General features: G+C 47.3%; 1 protein-coding gene across 1 annotated transcript; it reads right to left on the reverse strand.

Moving 5' to 3' along the window:
- Positions 1 to 238: 238 nt before the first annotated feature.
- On the reverse strand, positions 239 to 12923 carry IL21R (interleukin 21 receptor). Its single transcript, XM_008940167.1, has 8 exons — positions 12869 to 12923; positions 9578 to 9683; positions 8251 to 8447; positions 6786 to 6937; positions 6199 to 6376; positions 4898 to 4991; positions 3965 to 4046; positions 239 to 1231 (listed from the first exon to the last, which is right to left on the reverse strand). Exons 1-8 carry the CDS (start codon positions 12921 to 12923, stop codon positions 317 to 319), a joined length of 1779 nt encoding a protein of 592 aa, XP_008938415.1. The 3' UTR covers positions 239 to 316.
- Between the last annotated feature and the right edge of the window lie 6857 nt (positions 12924 to 19780).

Consider the following 19780-nt stretch of genomic DNA (forward strand, 5'->3'; position numbering starts at 1 on the left):
AAAAATTTGCACATCTACATAAGCTAAAGGGTAATTTTGAAGGTACAGGTGCTTCTTCTGCTGTTATAAGGGGTTTTGACCTAGCATTCTATATTAAAAAAAAAAAAGGAAAAACATCAACTCCATCAAGTTTGAGACATCAACAAGGTAAGCTGCAATAGAAATAGCCATATATTTCTATGGACCTAACAGTTTTCAGCTGTATGCAGCAGAGCTTACACAAAGTAAACCTTGTTACTCTTCTGAATTTTGCTAATACTTTGCTGCTGGTACAGTATGGAAAATGCCCTACACTCTGCAAGGCAACATTAAGTTCTTAGTTTGTCTGTGTCCCATTGACAGCACTGTCAGAGCAACAGGAGACCCATTGCTTGACATAGCTCCGTGGAAAGTCCTCCCCTTCCCGCTCAAGAGGGATGGACATACAGTTGGTTTGACCGTTTTGCTCAAATTCACAGTCAACTGGACTCCCACAGTCCGAGTCCACAAAGCCACTGTCAATAGTGTCCAAATCTACGCAGATCATAGGGTAACTGTCACCAGGCCTTGCAATGTGAGGGAAAAAGTCACAGGAGCCTTCACTGTAGGAAACACTTTCACCATCAGGAGAGGGTAGAGAACCTGGATTTTCCAAATCCCACTGATTAGGCTGCAAAAAAAGCGCTTCTAGGATGCTCCCTATCCCTCCTTCCAAAGTCCTTTCTACTTGCTGGTGGGCTGGGACACTTGTATTCCTCGGGTGGTCTGTGGACACAAAGCCTGAAGCAAGTATTCTGTCCTGCGTGCCCAGGTCAGCCAGATGCAAGTTACTGGATATCTTTGTGTCTTCATCATCAACATTAACCTTGGGGTAACCAGTTTCTCCAGCACTACCGTCTTCCTCGCTGGTGTGCTCATGCCCCCTGTATGCATGATTACAGTTGCCCTGGCAGTTACAAGGTGTAAATTCATCAGCCACAGTCACAGTATCAATGGACAAATGCCCATATGACCGGTCCTGAGTTCCACTGATACTGTTCACACTAGACAGCAGGGACTGGCTGTCCTGACTTGGGGCAGTCAGGCAAGACACACAGGGCTTGCAAGGCAGATCTTTCCTCAGCTCACAGAGCTCCTCCTGTGAGGTGCTGTTGGAAGGACGCATGTTGTAAACTTCTAGGACTTCTGGAAGGACTATTCCCCATTCAAAGAAATCAAGGGTCATTCTCTTATGGGATGCACCAACCCACTTCTGCATAAAAGGACATACAGGGGTGTGGGGAGAGAGAGGGAGAGAGAGAGAGGTTAGTATCATCAGGCTTCAGGTTCCATAGAAATTACCAAAGTTCTTATGCTTTTAGGGGCAAAGGCAAACTAAAATCACTGACTCCTTCAAAATAGCAGGGTATGAGATGCTGTTATCGCCACACACAGGTAGCTGCAGGACAAGCACCTCAAGTAATTGAAGACAATTAGCTCTGAGAGGTTTGCATGGCTTTGCAGCTTTCTCTGTGCTGCAAAACATCCCACTGCCCATAGCAAAAACCCTTTATGCAGCAGACAGAGACTGCAGGCCAAGGCACCAGTTCTCCCCTGCCCTCTTGTCCTGGACACTGCTGCTCTCAGGAAGGATGGTCAGCTTCCCTGGCTATGTGCTGCATCAGGACCCAACACACACAGAGCCCTGCTCTGTCACACTTCCTTCACCTCAGTTCCCTGGGAAGGGGGTCAGGACAAGGTTTCTCCCAATCTTCTGTATGCAACCATGCCCCAGACCAGTCTTTTCTCTCACAGTGACAAGAAGGGAGCAGGGGTAGGCAGGGGATGGGGACCTCAAAGAACTGTAGCCACTGCCTGATGCAGGTAACACTTAGATTGATTAGGGAGTGCCACATATTTAATCTTGCCCTTCTGTATCACTATTAGCATTACATTCTGTCCTCTGTCATGCATTATCTCTAGATCATGAGTCCCCTGCCTCCAGTCACGTCTGGGAGAAAAGGCACCTCTGGATTTCTCTAAGAACAAAGTAAAATTTTCTGTTCTTTTTGAAAAGTCACAGAAACATATTAGTCCTCCTGTCCCAAACTCCACTCAACATAACTAGACATAAGCAAAGGTATTTGGAAAGAGAACAGCTTGATACAGCTTCTTACACTCTGACACAGGGCATAGAAAATCTTCACTACAGCAGGAAGCACCAAGTCTGTTTTAATTTATTTTTAATCTAAGCTACAAGGAGCTTATTATTAAAGCTGTAATGGACAGAAAGGCACCTAAGGTGCAAAGAGTACTTGAAGAAACAGCAGGAAATCCCTTTCTTAAAATTGAGCAAGCAGAGTATTTCCTATTCTCCTCGACAATTCTTTGCAAATTCCTGACCAACGTGAATCTAAGGACTCATGTATACACAAGAGTAAACAATGTTCCTCTGCTTTCCCATCTCTTTTTATGTCTTAACTTTTCCTCTGACATCTTCTTTGCTTCCTACTCAATCCAAGATTGTTGTCTGCAGAGCATTACTATTGTAATTTGATGATAATTATTCACAGACATAACCTAACTAGTACCTTTGATGCAGGGAGGATGCAGCTGAATGAGCCCTACATGGGCTGGTTTCTTGCCAGCTGAAAATGACAAGTCTGTTCACATATTAATGATGTCACCACATCCTCTTGACACCCTCTGCCTGTACATCTTGTGCTGTGGCTGTGTGGGCAGCTGCTGCTTTAATCTGCAAACTTATTAAGAAGTAACTCAGCTTTAGCAACTGAGGTTCATTCCCCTCCCAGCAGCACTGAACAGCCCAACTAGGAACTAGCAAGAATGTAATTCCCAGAGAACCCCAAGGCTTCACCCTGCGAGGAGTGTGACTTCTGGTATGCGGGGTGCTTCCACTTCCACTGTGAGCACTAGCCCATGACTCTCAAGAACTGTGACACTTGAGTCCACCTGGACGTGGTTCCTTTCCCTGAAAGCCTCACAAGGGTAAGTACCCCTTGGCTGCAGATGTAGGAAGCCATAATAGGGCTGAAAGAGGAAGGAAACGAGATGGTCACTGCAGGCTTCAGCTTGAGTGGTACCCATCCAAGACTACTTGCTTAACCTAACTGCAAACATCAGCCATGCAGCAGCAGGAAAGTACATGAAGATCATCAGGGCCTAGCTGGTGTCTCTCCCAGAGGGTCTAAGCAAAAACAGAAACAAAAAGCAGACACTGAAGCGTCCCTGATCAGTGCTGCTGTAACAACGGGAACTTGTTCGGAAAGAGGCACTGACGTCTGCATTCACGTGCCAGCACTTGTACCATTTGATAGCAGCATTGTGAGTTGCTCTTCAGCTTCATGCAGCCATTATTTATGGTAGCTCAATGTTCTCTTATTTTTGTATCCTGAGAAATCCAGCAAACTCTGCAGTCTCTGCAAAACATTTTGTCGTATGAGCATATTTGCTGGTGTTAAATGAGAATTTGGGAGGGCTGGGCAAAGTTACTCAAAGACACTTCCTTCAGAAGGAGACAACTGCACTGTACTATCACACAGCAGTTACTTGCCCCTAACAGGATGATAGGCATAGCTATTGTCTGTATGAGTGACTCTTCAGAGAGTGCTACAAGGCTTAATGTTGAGCCCATGTCACTGTGGCCTTGATGGAAGCATGGGACTGAAGTTTTGGGAAAATCCAAGTTATTGTCCTGGTGTCCCTTTGTCCACCCCTTTCAGGTTTCCAGACTCACATGTGAGCTCAGCTCACCCACTGAGGCAGCATCTATAGGGAATAAGCAGCACACACATGACAAAAAGGCCTTTGTGACAGAATAGACACTAGATAGCTCTGGTCCTTACGTCTGGAGCCATTTGGCATTGCATCGAGATAGCTTCCCCCTCCCACTGCCCTAATTAGAATCCCTGGCCCAGGATAGCATGATGAGCCTTTTAGTTTAACTTTGTCATGTGCTCTGCTTGTTTGTGTAGTGCATTTATACCTTGAAATCTCCATTATGCACCAGGTAAAGAGGTTTGAAAAAGGGAGCAGGGTCTGGGATGCAAGCCATCTTCTTCCACAAGCTGGAAGAGAAAAGAGAAAAGCTTTGGGGTTAAGCACACATTACAGATGCAAAGCAAGGCATCTCCAGATCACATTCAGGTACATGAAATCGCCTCCTCAGCTGCACTGGCCTCACAAATTAGCAAGTGGCTGGGGATCCAAGGATGTCTTGTGTTGTCAGAGCCATCTAATGGCCTTTCTTGTGGCCTCACGGGAGGTGAAGCCTCAGCCCTCAGGACTTGTGCACACAATGTTCATGCTGAGAAAAGAGGCTCAAATTATTTTTTCTTCCTTGAAGAGCACCGAGTGCTGGAAATGCATTTTTCACTCAGGCTGGACTGGCTCATGGTCTGTACCTGCGTGCCAGAACTCTGCCCTATGCATTTTTGCCATGGCTGTGGGCTATGCCAGCCATGTTGCTGCACCAGCCCAGAGCTCTTGTCCATGCCAGTGTGCACCCCATCCCTCTGCGAGGGCACATGACACTCCAAAAAGGAGAGAGGCCTCCAGCCAGTGCTTAGTGGCCTGAGTCAGCCTTGGAAAGGAGCAGGCCAGCCCTGGCTACTGCTCCCATCTGACAACAGCAGAGCACAGGTACAACCAGGAGAAGATCCCAGAAGGCTGTGTGGGCCCTGCTCATTCCTCATGTGCTGCTGTCTTGTCCCAGTCAGCTGAACAGCAGCACAGCCCCAGAGAAAAGCAAGGTGCTCTCGGGCAGTACATCACCTGGAGACCACACTTTGCCAGCCCTCAGGCCCATAGCTGTGGACATGTGTGGGTATACACAATGTAAAGAAGGCTGCATGTGAACATCTCATCTTTAGCAAGACAGAACAGGAACATTTACTCCAGCTTCCTGAAGCATTCTTACCTCAGCTGTTTGGCCAGAAAAGTTGTGATAGAGGCAGTGATTGCCACAACACCAATGAGCAGCAGCCATCCCATGCCTGCTGTGTGTGTCACTGCTGGAGAAGGAAGACAGGGTCATTCAGGCTCACCTTGCATTTCTACTCTGGTCAGTAAGAAGGAGATGGTAAGCACACACTCTCAATTTCTACCCCAGACTTTCTCTCAGGGACATGGAGGCTATCACCTGGGACCCAGCACTCCAGATATGAGGTCTGAATGAGGATGCTCAGAGAAGAGTAACGAAAACAGTAGTGCACCAGCTGCCCTGTGGCCTGGCTGCACCACAGACTGACAGCCAACATGCTAGTGGCAGGACAACTCCCTGCTACAAGGACCTCTGGTGTTTCTGATTCCTCCTGGTTTAGGGACACCTCCACAGATGATCCTTGAGGTGAAAAGAGAATTTAGCTGGCCAGAGACAAGTGAAGAAAAGGTATCGACTAGGTGAGTGCTTGTTGGCTGCTCTCTACCTGTGACAGGAAGAAGCACCTTTGATACCCAGAACCGAGATAACTCTTAGCAAATGGAGCCTGACCCTGCTGCTACAGCACCATGTAGACAAACATCAGTTCAAGCTGCAGGTCAGTGAGAGCAGGTAGTGCTGCTGACAATGACCACAGTCATCCTGTCCTGCTCTATTGGAGCAAAGACTCCCTGGTTTCATAGCCTCTGTTCCACCATGACAAGCACCAGTGTACTTCTGTGCATGAGGCAGTGTTCACTCCCTGTAGAGTGGGAGTGGTGGCTACCAAACGAAACACCCATGTCCACCATGACCAAACATCCAACAGTCAAAACCAACATCCACTATCAAACATCAAGTCCAGACATGGAATTTATCCCTGAGAGCAGGATCCCCTCTCCCCTCAGCTGAAGGCAATATTAAGCTCCTGTAGTAGAGAGACCTCTACTAGATCACCCCCATTTCTGAAAGCTGCAAGCAGGACCCTGGATATTTGACACTGGAAAGGAAGCTAGAGCCTGCACTACGGCTCTGGCACCCAAACCTACAGCAAACCCCACCAAACCCTCTTCCCATTGGCTATGCTGTAAGGTGGGCTTTGCTGCACAGTGAGAAGGTCGATACAGGCTGGCACGTATCAGCCCAGGCCTGGGGTTCGTATGCTCATTAAGCAACCCAAACATGCCTGTCTTTTCCAGACTATTCAGAATTTGTTCTAATTAATTAAATTTGATTAGAGTTCTGGAAGCATTCTCTGACATTGTCCAAGTGGAAGGGCAAGGAATGCTGGTGGTACGTGCCAGCAGGGCTGGTTTTCAGCGTCAGCGGAGGACTCCATTCGCTCCAAAATCCACGGTAGTTAGTGTCTTCTCGGGGTCTAGCTCTCACTTGGAACTCATACTCTGTGTTCACCTGGAGCTCCCAGGGTAGGATCACCAGTGTCCGTTTATCTTCATGGACAGCTTTAGTCTTCTGAGTCTGTGAACGATTAAACACCAAACATTCAGGGCTAGAGTGACAGCTCCCACTTTACCTTCACTGTTGCACAGTGAGGAGCTCTGCAAAGTAATCTCTGCTTTCACGTTGTTTCTGCAAGGCAGTGCTCTGGCTGGTCAGTAGTTGCATGGGCCCTGGGAGATCCTGCCATGCAGGACAGCATGAGAAGTAAATGAACTATTGGCCTCCCCCCGAGGATCTAGTACTTCTCAAACAGCTTCTGCTTCTTAATTATTTTTTCAGTTTTGTCTGTTTCCAGTCCAGGCAAGCAAAGAGGTAACTTTTCCAAACAATGGAAACCCTTCTTCCAGATCAGGGCTCTTGTTCTGGTTGTGCTGTCCTGCTTCCTGCTGGCACATCCCACCTGATGGTAAACTGACAGCTCACTTACCTCCCAGGTGTCAGTCCTCCTCTTGTAACGCAGCTCATATTCCAGCTCCTCATTCAAAAAGTAAAAATGAGGGTTCTGGTAGATGGTTTCCCAAGAAATATTGTAGCCCTCTGAGAACACAGCGGTCAAATTGAACGGAGGCTGTGGTTTGACTGGAAGACAGGAGAGTGTTACCCTTCATAACGTTACCACAGACAAGAGGCGGCCCAGCATGGTATCAGCAGTACAGAGGGAATAAGGAGCAAAACTGGCCAGGGGTGGGCCCACAGGACAATACCACAACATTACTGCTGAACAGCCATGAGCCCTACACAGAAACTCACGCCTCAGCAGCACAGTTAATCTAGTCTCACATTTCTCAGCACATGCCTTCTGCCCGGACCTCCTCATCACCCAGGGAGCAGGAGAGGACAGCACAAGGGGCTAATACCTCCTGACAAACAGAGTACCTTGTTCTTCTCATGCCAGAGGACTCCGTGTAGCCATGATCACATGCACAGTTAGGGAAATAATGCCTCAGTGTAACAGAGACATCAGGCAAAGCTGAGGCTAGTGGACACCAATAAATCCAGTGCAAACCACTGTGTCATAAGGCCTCAAAGGCAAGATTTTGTATCCACTGCAGGGTGTTTTCATGTATTGAAAAGCAGTAATGTGCAAACTCCAGCACTAGTCTGCAGGGTCTGCCATGGAGCTATGATGCCTCTGTATGGGCACATGTAGGAGAGAAGCAAAGCATCACTAACCAATCTATAACCTGCTAGTGGGGGCCAGAGGCTGTCCTAAAAAGTTACGGCACTTGTCAAAAACTGACTCTTCTCATGTAAATTTTAATTTCAGAAGAATCCAAGTAGAAAAATCCTCTTTTCATATGCCCGCATGGTACCTCTCTGCCTGGCTAACAGCCCCTTCACAACTCAGAATATACCAGCACTCCACCAAGTCACCTATATGACTGCACCCAGTCTTCCTGTCATGCAGAGGAAAGAGTTAGGAATTGCCCTAGATGGGGAAATGCCACCACTGTTGTGTCTGGGACACCTTATGCCACCCACGATAATGTCATGTTAGTTCAGGTGTCCACTGCAAAAGCCTCCTGGAACTCCTGTGAGGACAGTTGTGGCATTTGCAATTAAAGCAAGTCTTCCTGCCCTTTAGATTCTAGGCAAGAACAAACACCTGCATAATCTAGGTATGAGACTGGTCTAAGGGGGAAATTTATCACCTACTGCTTCATGAGCAAAAGGAATTTCCCCACAAAAAGGCTGGGGCCAAGCTCAGCCTCAGGCACCAGTGCTTCTGTAGTTTACAGAAGCAACAATACGAGCACAGTGCTCTGTAGACAAGCACACACCAGACACAGTCCCCCCGGCTGGCTGCCATGCTCACTCCTTGTCCACACTATCCTAGCAGGTAGACGTAAGATCAGACAGCATTTGTCAAAGCCACCAGGTTTTGTACTTACCGTTATCTGACATATAAAAGCCTTTGGAAGTCACGTGCTGCCTATCAGCTGTCTCTGTAACATCCACCTGGACTCTGATATCTGCCAGCAGTGCGGTCATGTCCACAGTGCACTCGTACTGGGTGTGACTGGTGTTCCTGGACAACTGCAGGAGACTGCAGGCAGCCACACTATTTTCTGGATTGTCCTCAAAAACCCTAAAACCACCAAAACAAACAAACAAATGAGTCCACATCTACCACACGCTGTAGTTGGACTAATCTGTTGCTGAACCACCAGGCATTGAAATTAGTAAGAAGAAAAGAGGCAACGCATTCAAATACAACTTTTTCTTTGAACGTTTTTTAGCTTTGTCCTGTGAGGACAGGCTGAGAGAGTTGGGGCTGTTCAGTCTGGAGGGAAGGCTCCGAGGTGACCTTACTGTGGCCTTCCAGTATCTTAAGGGGGCCTACAGGAAAGCTGGGGAGGGACGTTTTAGGCTATCGGGTAGTGACAGGACTGGTGGGAATGGGGCAAATCTGGAAGTGGGTAGATTCAGACTGGACATAAGGAAGAAGTTCTTCAGCATGAGAGTGGTGAGACCCTGGAATGGGTTGCCCAGGGAGGTGGTTGAGGCCCCATCCCTGGGGGCCTTTAAGGCCAGGCTGGATGAGGCTCTGGGCAGCCTGATCTAGTGGGAGGTGTCCCTGCTCATGGCAGAGGGGTTGGAACTGGGTGATCCTTGTGGTCCCTTCCAACCCTGACAGATTCTGATCTGTTTTAGCAGAGGACTTAGTAGTGTTGGCTTAATGGTTGGACTTGATGGTCTTGGAGGTCTCTTCCAACCTAAAGGATTCTATGATTCTAACTCTGACAGATTTTCTTTTCTTCTGTTTGCTCAGCTTAGCATCTTTCAGAGAAGTATGAAAGCAACGCTGATGTGTTTGTGGAAAGGTGCTCACCAGGGCTGCACAGCCTAGGACTGCACCCACTTCCTGCCTGGGGCAGAACAGGAGCCCTGTGGGGCTTGGGCAGGCTCTGTTACCCACTGTTAACAGCAGCAAAGGGCAAGGTATTCCCAGGGCAGGAGAGAAAACAATGTGAAGGAAGCCAGAGTCAGTGTAGCAGTCAGTGGCAAGCAGTGCAGTCTGTGGACACAGGAACCAGAGATCCTTTGCTGTGGTAGTAGCCAGCTGATAACTGGAGCATGAAATACCAGGTTAAAACTAGCATGGCAGCAAGAACAAGAATTCTACCTAACAAAGAGGACAGAGGGACACCACTATTGTGCTATGGCCACGTTAGAAGTTTCTGCTGACTCCACTTTGATCATCCTACTGAAACATACCATGTTGCAGTGAGGTTATATGAACTGGAGCCCAGGTTATTTCTCAGGATACAGGACAGGGTCTGTACATAGTCCACAAAACAAGTGAGGTTTTCACAACACGTAGCTGTAGGTTTGGGAAGAGAAAACACAGTATCGGTTTCCATGATGAAGCAAGCAGAACTGTATATCAGCACACAGAGTTCTCAGGACTCCTACTAAATCTGAAGGGAACAGACCACCCTGCACCAGCCTCCCCGAAGTCCTGAGTCTTGGAGCATAAGATGTGTTCCATCTCTACAGGGAGGCAAGTCACTGACAGCAAGATAAGCATCAAACAGAAAAAAAATCTGTTAAAAATGCTGGGGCAGCAAATGACATGCCAGAATACCAGGAAGTGCCCGAGGTGCGACTGAATTTTTGAATTTATCTCAGTCCCCTCTTACAGTCACTAAAGCAGAGTTATGTATTATTTCTGCAAGAGTCCTGGCTTATGTAGCACATAAGAGGCATGATTGGCCAGGCAGGAACTCTCACATGTTCAGACATTTTAATGATACCACTTCCTAAATTGAGTGCTGTTCTTGGCTAGTCTAGTTTTTGTTTTCTGGCATATATGTTTCACTTAGCACATTTTTTAAAAATGGTGTTTTAGTAATTCTTTCTTTACCATTCTCTCTGCTTACTATTTTCTACAACTTGATATCTGCAGCATCAAAAGTTTTCATGTCCAGCTCCAGAGTCTCAGAATAGGCTTTTCAAAGAATTTTGGCAAAAAAAGATATCGAGAATTTGTAGTTACTATAATTTCCATAAATCTTAATCATTGTGATACTGAAGTGACCAACACAATTTATTAATCACTTAAACTGAAAGAGACTTCTAAAGAGAACTTGAGAGGCAATTGCAGAACTTACACTGATCACTAAGAAAATCAGCTAACTTGAAAGTGGTCATAAAGCAGCTCCTGCCTGTCCTGCAGGAGCTCTGCTGGCCTGTCAGTGTCCGACAGGCGCTGTGCCAAAGCGCAGCACACCGCTGTCAGCTCTCCGGATTCCAAGGCAGGGAAGACAGCAGTATGTTGAGGAGTGTCTGCATTGCTGAGTCCTCTCCTGACAGGATCTTAGGCTCACAAGATCTGCTACTACACTAGGAATAATTGAGTGAGGAAAGGCCTGTAGGAGAGGCAGCATGCCATGCTGCTGCAAACAATGCCTCCTACAGTGATTGTGCATCTCTTCCATGTCCAATATCACCCGAATAAAACTGTCATCATCCAGAGGGAGATCTCAAAGTTGTTACATTCAAGCTTAAATCAAGCATGGGTCCTCTCCTACCATTAGCAGTGCCCCCAGCCTGGTGGGAACATGTTACTTCACAGCCATCAGGCACCCAAATCCTCAGAAGCTAACCATGTTGTGAACTCATTCTGCTGCTTGCCTGGTTTGAGAAGCTTCACCCCCTGCTTCCTACCTTCCCTTTGTTGAAGATGCTTTATGTTCAGAAGAGTTGTTTGCATGAGATGAAAGCAGGCCTACATTCAACAGCCATGATACCTGACTTTAAAGTGAAAGAGAATGCTGTACTCAGAGAACAAGCAACGTGAAATGCAGGCAATGTGAGCACTAATAGACCAGAAATCTCTGTTTCACACTCCAGATCAAATGACAGTCCTCACAAACAAGTTGTCTCTGCATTTACAGACACAATGCACAGCAGGCATGTCCCATGGAGGGTGCAGCCTAATTCTATGCCAGAGTAAGTTCAAAGGAAAACAAAGTCCAATTTTTCCCACTGACTTCACTCATGACAAAAGTTTCTTCCCAGTTCTGTTGTATCAGAGCACACATTGCTCTTGCTGCATGAGCTCTGGGTAGCACTCAGATTTGGGTACAAGACTGACCCTCCCCCCCGACGCTCCCCCCAGCTCCCCCCCAAAAAAAGAAATGTCAGGATGGTGACAGAAGAAATTCGGGGATGCTTGTGACAGACTGGCCCCAAGCATGTACATACGATTTATTAAACTGCAATTCAAATTATGTGGTTGTCACTTTGTTTCATTTTGACATTTTAATTTCAGAGTGACTTCAGAATTTTGCTCTAAAATTTTCATTAAGTTTTAACTTCTCATTTTGAGCCCTCAGTAGGCTCTTCTGAGAGGCCTGGTACAAACCCTGTTTGTTCAAGAGCCCTGAACAAGATGCTTTTCCTCCTTTAGCCTAACTTTATGCTCCTACAAAAACTGGGTTCTAAACGCCTTGCTTTCCTTTAGAGAAGGCAGCAGTTATTAATAAGCTAATAAGCATTGCTGATTAGAATTCTTCTATGCTATTATTTTAATTGGTCACATGGACAACTAGTCCTACGTAGCTAGTAAGCTGCAAGCCTATCTTTGGGCAAGAATCTGTTAACAAAATTGAGAAGAGGACAGCTTTTTTATTGGGAAGGGAATAATTAAGTGTCCTAAATGTGACTAGATCTAGGATGAATTGTCCATCCTTGGCAGCTTCAGAATACTTCTAACAGTAAGATCTAGTTTGGTCCAAACTAAATGACTACAAGGTAATTCCCTGGCTTGTGTTACAGATAATCCAGACCAGACATCAAAATGGTCCTGTACAGGAGGAATACGTAACTCTGAATTCATCTTTTCTGCTAATTTAGGTTTGGAGCAGGTCCAACACTCTGCCTAGAAGCAGCATGTAAAATGCTAAACTCGCAGCTGTTCCTGTAGACCCTGTTGCTGCTACCATGTTCTGCCCAGCTGACCTGTTCAGAAAGTCAGCTCTGAGTCAGCTGAAGCTTGCACCGTGGGTAGGAACCAGAAAGAAAGGGGGAGTGACTGTTTGCACAGTGCAGTCCTGAGCAAAGGGACTCAGACCAAGAGCTTCATTTCACTGTCCCTGGCTGACCTGCCAACAGCCACCATGAGCACGGGGGATACCCTGGTCTCGGTCACCAGAATCTCTCCTGTGGCAAAGGGTTTTTGTTTTTCAGGAGCGGGGGCAGCGCTACTCTGTCAACAGGAGACATTTCCATGCAAGGCAGGCACTACCTCTTGCACTCTCCACACTGGTGCTGCTCTCTGGCTGAGCTCTGCCCACCTGTGCACCTTCTTGGGTCCTCCACTGCCCATGGAGACTCTTCCATAACTCGTTAGCTCATGGAATCCTCTCTCTCCTCTGGCACCCTATCTTGTGCCTGCTGTCCCATGGCAACCTTGTGCCATGCAGATCACAGCAGAGCTTGCATCAACAGCCACCAAGATAATCCTGGGGGTGTACAGCCTGGAAGAGATATCTTGGAACTTACTGTATGGGAATAAAAGGAAGAACGGAATATGCTGGAGCCACAGTTTGTTCCTCATGTTGGTTCTGACCGTATGTCCTAGGAAAACAAAACAAAACAATCTGAAAAAAAAACCCAAACAACCAATTAAAAGTTCAACTCAGCCACATACTTACATGTTGAAGGTTAAGGTGAAATTAATCTTGCTTGCATTTAACTGTCTAAAAGTAAAGTTCCTGATTTAGGCAATTAATTTGCAACCTGCTCTAGGTGAACCTGCTTTAACAGCGGGGTTGGACTAGATGATCTCCAGAGGTTCCTTCCAGCCCCTACCGTTCTGTGGTCCTGTGATCTCAGCTCTCCTGTTTGTACCTGCTCCATAGGCTAAGGAGGGGACAACCAACAGCCCTGCCAACTGGCCACAAACCAGCTTCACTGAAATCTCTGCTCCTTGCCAGCATCATGTACACAGAAGAAGTAAAGTGACTGCAGCTTTAGTCTGTCCATGCGACAGGAAGGCATGTGGGTTAAGTTCTAACCCATTTTTTCTTTGTCAGTTTCCTGCAACTAGAAATGGCTTGCAACTAGGAGAAGTAACATTACTGTGGCTTGAAAATCTGTAGAGTGAATCAGTCAAATAGTCTGAATGTCACTGTGGGTCTGTATGAGAAAAGCTTGTGAGAATTCATTGATTTTTACCTACCCATGGTTAAATAAGCACAGAATATCTAGTTAAGGGGCTGCAGGAAGGCAGGCAAAGAAATAAAAGCATCCCATGTGGTGCAGAAGAGAATTATGTACAGCACTCCTTTCAGGGGAAGACTGTTCTGATGCAGTTTGGTGAACAGAACCAACAGAAAGTCCTCAGAGAAGAGGGCAGCATCATGTTTACAAACATATGAGGAAAGAGCATCGCATACAAACGACTGCTCAGCCCACAGCCCCTGCTCCAAGACCAGGCTCTCAAGACACATAACAAATTAAGGATGTACAAGGATGCACAGGCAGCAGGGAGGACCCACAGGCCATGCCACAGAGCAGCAACGTTGCTAGTGACCACACACACTGGAGCACTATGCAGAGCCCAGAGCTCTGCAAAGCCCCCTCTCCTAGATTGCACAGAGGCACCTATAAAGGCAATATGGTTTAAGACTGGGCAGCAAGCTGCAGCCACCAAAAGACAGCCCAGAGCTCCTGGCAGGGCCTGGTGCAGGTCACAGAATCATAGAATCAGTTTGGTTCGAAGACACCTTTAAAAGTCATCTAGTCCAACACCCCTGCAGTGAGCAGAGAAGTTTTCAACTAGATCAGGTTGCTCAGAGCCCCATCCAGCCTCCAGAGATGGGGCATCTACCACCTCTCTGGGCAGCCGGGGCTAGTGTTTTACCACCCTCATTATAAAAAGTTTCTTCCTCATATCTAGTCTGAATCTTCTTCTTTCAGTTTAAAACCACCACCCCTTGTCCTGTTGCAACAGGCCCTGCTAAGAATTTTGTCCACAGATTTCTTATAGGCCCCCTTTAGGTACTGAAAGGCCCCAGTAAGGTCTTCTTGGAGCCTTCTCCAGGATGAACAACCCTTACTCTCTCAGCCCAGCATCACAGCAGAGGGGTTCCACCCTCAGAATTTTTGTGGTCTCCTCTGGACCTGCCCCAACAGGTCTATGTCTCTCCTGTACTAAGAATGCCAGAGCTGGACTCAGCACTGCAGGAGGGGTGTCTCACCAGAGCAGAGCAGAGGGTCAGAATCACCTCCCTTGAAATGCTGGCCACGCTGCTTTTGATGCAGCCTAGGATGTGATTTGCCTTCTAGCCAAACATAAATGGGTTTGTAAGAACACATTGCCAGGTCATGTCCAGCTTTTCATCCACCAGTACCCCCAAGTCCTACTCTGCAGGGCTGCTCTCAATCACATAATCCCCCAGCCTGTATCAATACTGGGGGTTGCCCTGACCCAGGTGCAGGACCTAGGTCCTGGGGTGTTCTGCCACCATCAGCAGCAAACACCCTGTCACTCAGCAGAGAGAATGCCAGTGAGGCCTCTCCCACTTGGGAAACGTTTGTGGTGTTTAAAAATTTCCCAGGTTTACTCAGATGATGAAAGCAAAATAAATTTAGCAGCCACCCAAAAGCCCCTGCAGGCCCATGTGAGCTCAGAGACTGGCTCTGAAGGCACCAGGGTCCAGGTGAGATCAGCAAGGCTCCTTCAGGAGGTGAGACAAACACCTCGTGGCTGCAGCACCTCAGCCCTGCGGTGGGAGCAGCCGCACTGCTGCTGCCCCTCCTTTCCTGCCAGACTCGTCCTGCAGCTGAATCACACCCTGCAGCTGAGCAGGCAGCCCCAGGCACCCTGCTAGCCTCCCTGGCCTGCTGCCAGCGGCAAGACAGAAGCTCTCTTTCTGTACGCTCCAGGTCTTCTTTCTGCATCGTGCATTACCTTGAGGAAACACCTTTTCTGGACCCCCCGACCTCAGCTCTCTAAAGTTTTTCTCTATAATCACCATTGTCATTACCGCTAACTTCTGGTGGTGCAGCCCTTGATTACTAAGACACAGCCCACTGCCTAACCCCATCTTGTGCTTCCACTCGTCTTTCCACTGCTCTTCTCTGAATTCTAATTCCCTGGAGGAAGGCACCCTGTTATCCTGCCATCTGAAAGCTGCTCACCCGACTTCATGCTAAGACTGGCTGCACGATGAAAACAGATGCCCTCAAGCTGGCAGCCTCCTGCTGTGATTCTTGCCCGTGACCTCCTACGCATGGCAGGCCCTGTTCCTGGCAGCACATTCAACAGAAAATCTTTGCCAAATGAACAGGCCACTGGCATCTAGAGACACGATACATGCAATTGTCCACTACGTTTTAAAATCGCACTTCTCCCTGAAGAACGCCTAGAACCTCTTGTTGCTGGGTTCAGACTACTCGGAGTCCCCCAGCCCAACCACCTGCCCCGTTCCCGCCGAGGGAGCGCAGGGCCCGCGGGGCTGGCGCCCTGACTAACCCGGCGCAGGCAGAGCGCTGCCATCGAGCCCCGGCCCTGCTGCAGGAGATCCTCTCAGCATCACTTTGCTTGGTGACCCTCACGCTCTGCAGTCTTGGCCACCCCATAAGGCCAAGAAAAGCAACTCTACCTCAGCAGAGGAAGAAAGGATTGGGCCCTCAGAGAGCTCTGCAGATCCACTGCTTGCTTCAGAACCCAAGAGGCAGTTCCTCTGTTGTTCCATGTTCATGATATTTCTTTAACTCCTTCATTTTACCCCCATTCCTGCATAAATGGGCAGTGATGCAAGGGAAGTCTTTTCTGCTTTTAGCTACTGAACAGCAGTTTTTTTAAAATGCCTTTCCTGTTTTCCTTCCCCTCAGAGAATAGTATCATCAATCCAATGGGATGGGAAAGATTGAACAGGAAAAAGTCAAAGCAACAAGCCAAAGGAGCTCATTGGGAAGATATCTTGTGGAGTTATCAGAGGCTGCCAATACACACTGGAGAGAGGTTAGCATACAAGGTTTTAATCTCGCAGGAAGCTTCCTGAATAAGAGCACAGTAGCAAAAATAGGACAGAAAAGCAGTAGGATCTGCTAACACAAGTGAAACAAGGAGACAATACTTCATGTGGAACTCCACTGTCCTGTCTGTCACCCTTGCCAGTGCCCACAGATTAGTCCAACACTTATTTCCTCCACGTTTTATACAGTTCTCCTACCTCATTATGGTAGGAAAGACTGCTGCCTCTGGGAGCACCATACAAAGTGTCGGTGCAATGTATGTCTGACCTCCTGGCTGTGCTCCAGGTTGTTACGACACGACATGATGTGTGTGCAGAAGAGCTGGGAAACATGCAGCTTTGCATCAGTATCTCTCTGGTCTTTGATGGCTGGAAGACCTCATGGCTTCATAGAGATGTGTAGTAGCTCCTGTTCCGAAGCTTTCTCCAGTAAGGCCCTGTGCAAGGCTCAATCCCAGTCTATGATTAAGACCTTCATCTTTCCTACATCCCTCTATTTGTTACACTCTTCCTACAGGCTTCCATCTGTCAGGATCCTGCTCATGGGGTTGTTCATTTGGAAGGAAGAATGTCAACAGGCAATGGGCAGAGGCAGGAACTTACTCCCCGTTGGACATTAGAAAAGTCATAGAATCACAGAATGATTTGGATTGGAAGTTCATCTCGTTCCAATCCCTCTGCCATAGGCAGGGACACCTTCCACTGGACCAGGTTGCTCAAAAGACCATCCAACCTGGCCTTGAGCCCCTTCTATCACCTCATGCCAGCTTCTGTCTCTGAAACGGGGACTCTGAGACGGCTTCATACATCCTTGAGACACAGTTACTTAATTCTTATAAAATGCCAAACATTGTACAGCTGCTAAGCACCACTGCTGCAAACACTGTAGTATCCTAGGGAACAGTGTATGAGAGCACAGTAATAAAGTCAACACAGACATAAATATTTACAAAGATTCTTTTTCTTAAGGATCTGGAAATATGGTGCTATCAGCTGTCAAAGTTGGATGCAGACTAAGCTCACAATTCAAAGTGTCTCCAGGAAATGTATATATTTACAAAATTTCCATAAAAAACCCACAATCAAACAACCCAAACTAGTTAAGAACTCAGTTTAAGTAAAATAAAAAAATAAAATAAAATCTGGCAATTCCAAGCATGAGAGAGTAAATAGCTACACCCAAGCAAAAAAAAGTGGAAGTCTCTCAGTCCACCAGTTATATGCAAACTCAAGTTTTCATCTTGAAAAAAATTCTTCATCAAAGTACACTGCCATCTAACTGTAAAGCTAAAGCAACAGGCAGACAGGATTCTCTAGCTGTCTGTCCAGTAGACGCCAACAGCAATGACAGCAGGGGCACAACGGCCATGTCAGCTGTAAGAAAGATTTACAGTGAAGTCACAGACACTAAGCAGTAACAAACTGGCAGCAGGGAGAACTGGTGCAAACACAGACATTACCTTCCCTGTCCTTTCAGCCGTCCATTCCAGCCTCCAGCACCTCCGTGGTCGGCCCGGCCAACTCCCGGCTGCGGCGGCTGCGTGCGCAGGAGCTGGGGAGCAGGTGGGTCTCCTGGGTTCTGAGTCAGAGTCGAGCCTGCCTGCGGCCGACCCAGGGCTGTAGAGTATTGGAATACAGTGATAAATGGTGGCTGACGTCACCACTGTATCAGTATTACTGTGCTGATAGAAGGATGTGGTGAGCAAAGAACACTGTGAATTCGGGTCCAAACACCCACACAACATTTATTACTGTATTGCTCTGCTCTCTTATTCTTAAATGAAAAAAAACGTGGGAGAGCAGATCTAAATAAAGATACAAGCCTCAGCTCTAAAAGGTCACATTGGGGCTGGTGGAGCTTGAGCTTCGCAGCAGGGAGGCATCAGTGTCAAGGTATTAAATGGTTAAGCCCAACTATATAGCACAGACTGTACCACATCAAAGACAGCCAAATACCACTGTGCTGTTTCCACCTGTCCCCAAAATGGCCCTAGGACCAGGGCATCAGCTTGGATCCTCAGACCACCAGACAGGCAGAGATTTTGGCTCCTGCAGTGGTGGAGGGGCTCACCCCTACTCTGATCTCATGCCTGCAGTTTGTGTCTGGGCTGGGGCTCTGCAGCTTGCAAGGCTGACACCGAAGGAGGGCAGGTCCCATGCCTTAAAAGGGTGACAATGAGCCCCACACATGCTCCTGTGTCCTTGGATGAGATGTAAGGATCAGCCCTATGGAGGGGACTTGGCATGCACAGTGTAGCTAGTGGTAGGAGGGTAAAGAACAAGGATCTTGGAAGACCTAAGGACACTGCAGCAGCAAAGCAGGCACAAAGCAGCTGTGTGCAGGGTGAATGGGTTCTGTGTTCAGCCCCAAGACCTGCTGAGTTGAAGAGTCCACTGCCCTATTGCACCCACTGCACAGCAAAAGGAGGTGCAAAGACTTGGCACAGCACAGCACAACGGAGCCATGAGCCTGGGGCAGCAGAGCACAAGCCAGCAGCAGCCAGCTGCTCAGAGCTCCTCAGAGAGCTAGAAGGGAAATTACAACACAGGAGAGTCATGGTAGGTCAGTGTAAGTACAATGAATTTTTACAGTAGTTCACAAAATAAATCACATCTCTCATGTAGGCAAGGATGCAGCAATCACAGACCATAGAGGCCATAACATTGTCAAAAGATGCTCAAGACAGGAGGTCCCAGCTCCATATTCAGCAGTAGCAGCCGTCTCTCTCAATGTACTAAGACACTTGAAAAATCATCAGGACCTTACCACTTACAGCATACATAACACCTGTCTGAAACGAAGTCCAGACTTAAAATGCCGCTGATCCCAGTTTGGAGCAATCAATACACACAGCCATGTGGAAAGTGCCAATAACAGTACAGGAGAAAGTGGCTCCAATTGCTATGTTGATATATAGGCAGGAACAAGATGAGGTGTTTCTATGTCAGGGGATGTTCCCAGGAGATTTTAAGTGTTAACAACATGCCAGAGTTTTCGTAAAAGGAAGTAGGGTATTCTGGGCCATATAGAAAGCTAGAAGGTCTAAGCCAGAACAATTAGGAAAGCCAACAAGGGATTCAGTTAATACACAAGAAAGGGATAATGATTAAGAATAATTGCAACCTAAGCAGTTATACAGAAAATAGAGCAACAAGTGATTTTTCATTTTTAATGAGTTAAGTTTGAGAAAAACAGGCATTCAGGCATTATGTTCAAATTTATAACGCAATTGATCTTAGAGTACCCTCAATATTCTTGTTTTTAAAATTAGCTCTGTAATATTAAATGCATATTATTGCATGTTTTAAAAGTAATGTGGCTTGTGCCTGCCAGACTACCACTCTTTGGACTGATCACACATGCTGCTCCTTCCTTTGCACAAGTAATGGTGGCAGGATGCCTCAAAGAGTCACAGAATCACAGAATGTC

This window comes from Merops nubicus, unplaced genomic scaffold (genome assembly GCF_000691845.1).
Source record: "Merops nubicus isolate BGI_N331 unplaced genomic scaffold, ASM69184v1 scaffold29965, whole genome shotgun sequence".
In the NCBI taxonomy this organism is placed as follows: domain Eukaryota; kingdom Metazoa; phylum Chordata; class Aves; order Coraciiformes; family Meropidae; genus Merops; species Merops nubicus.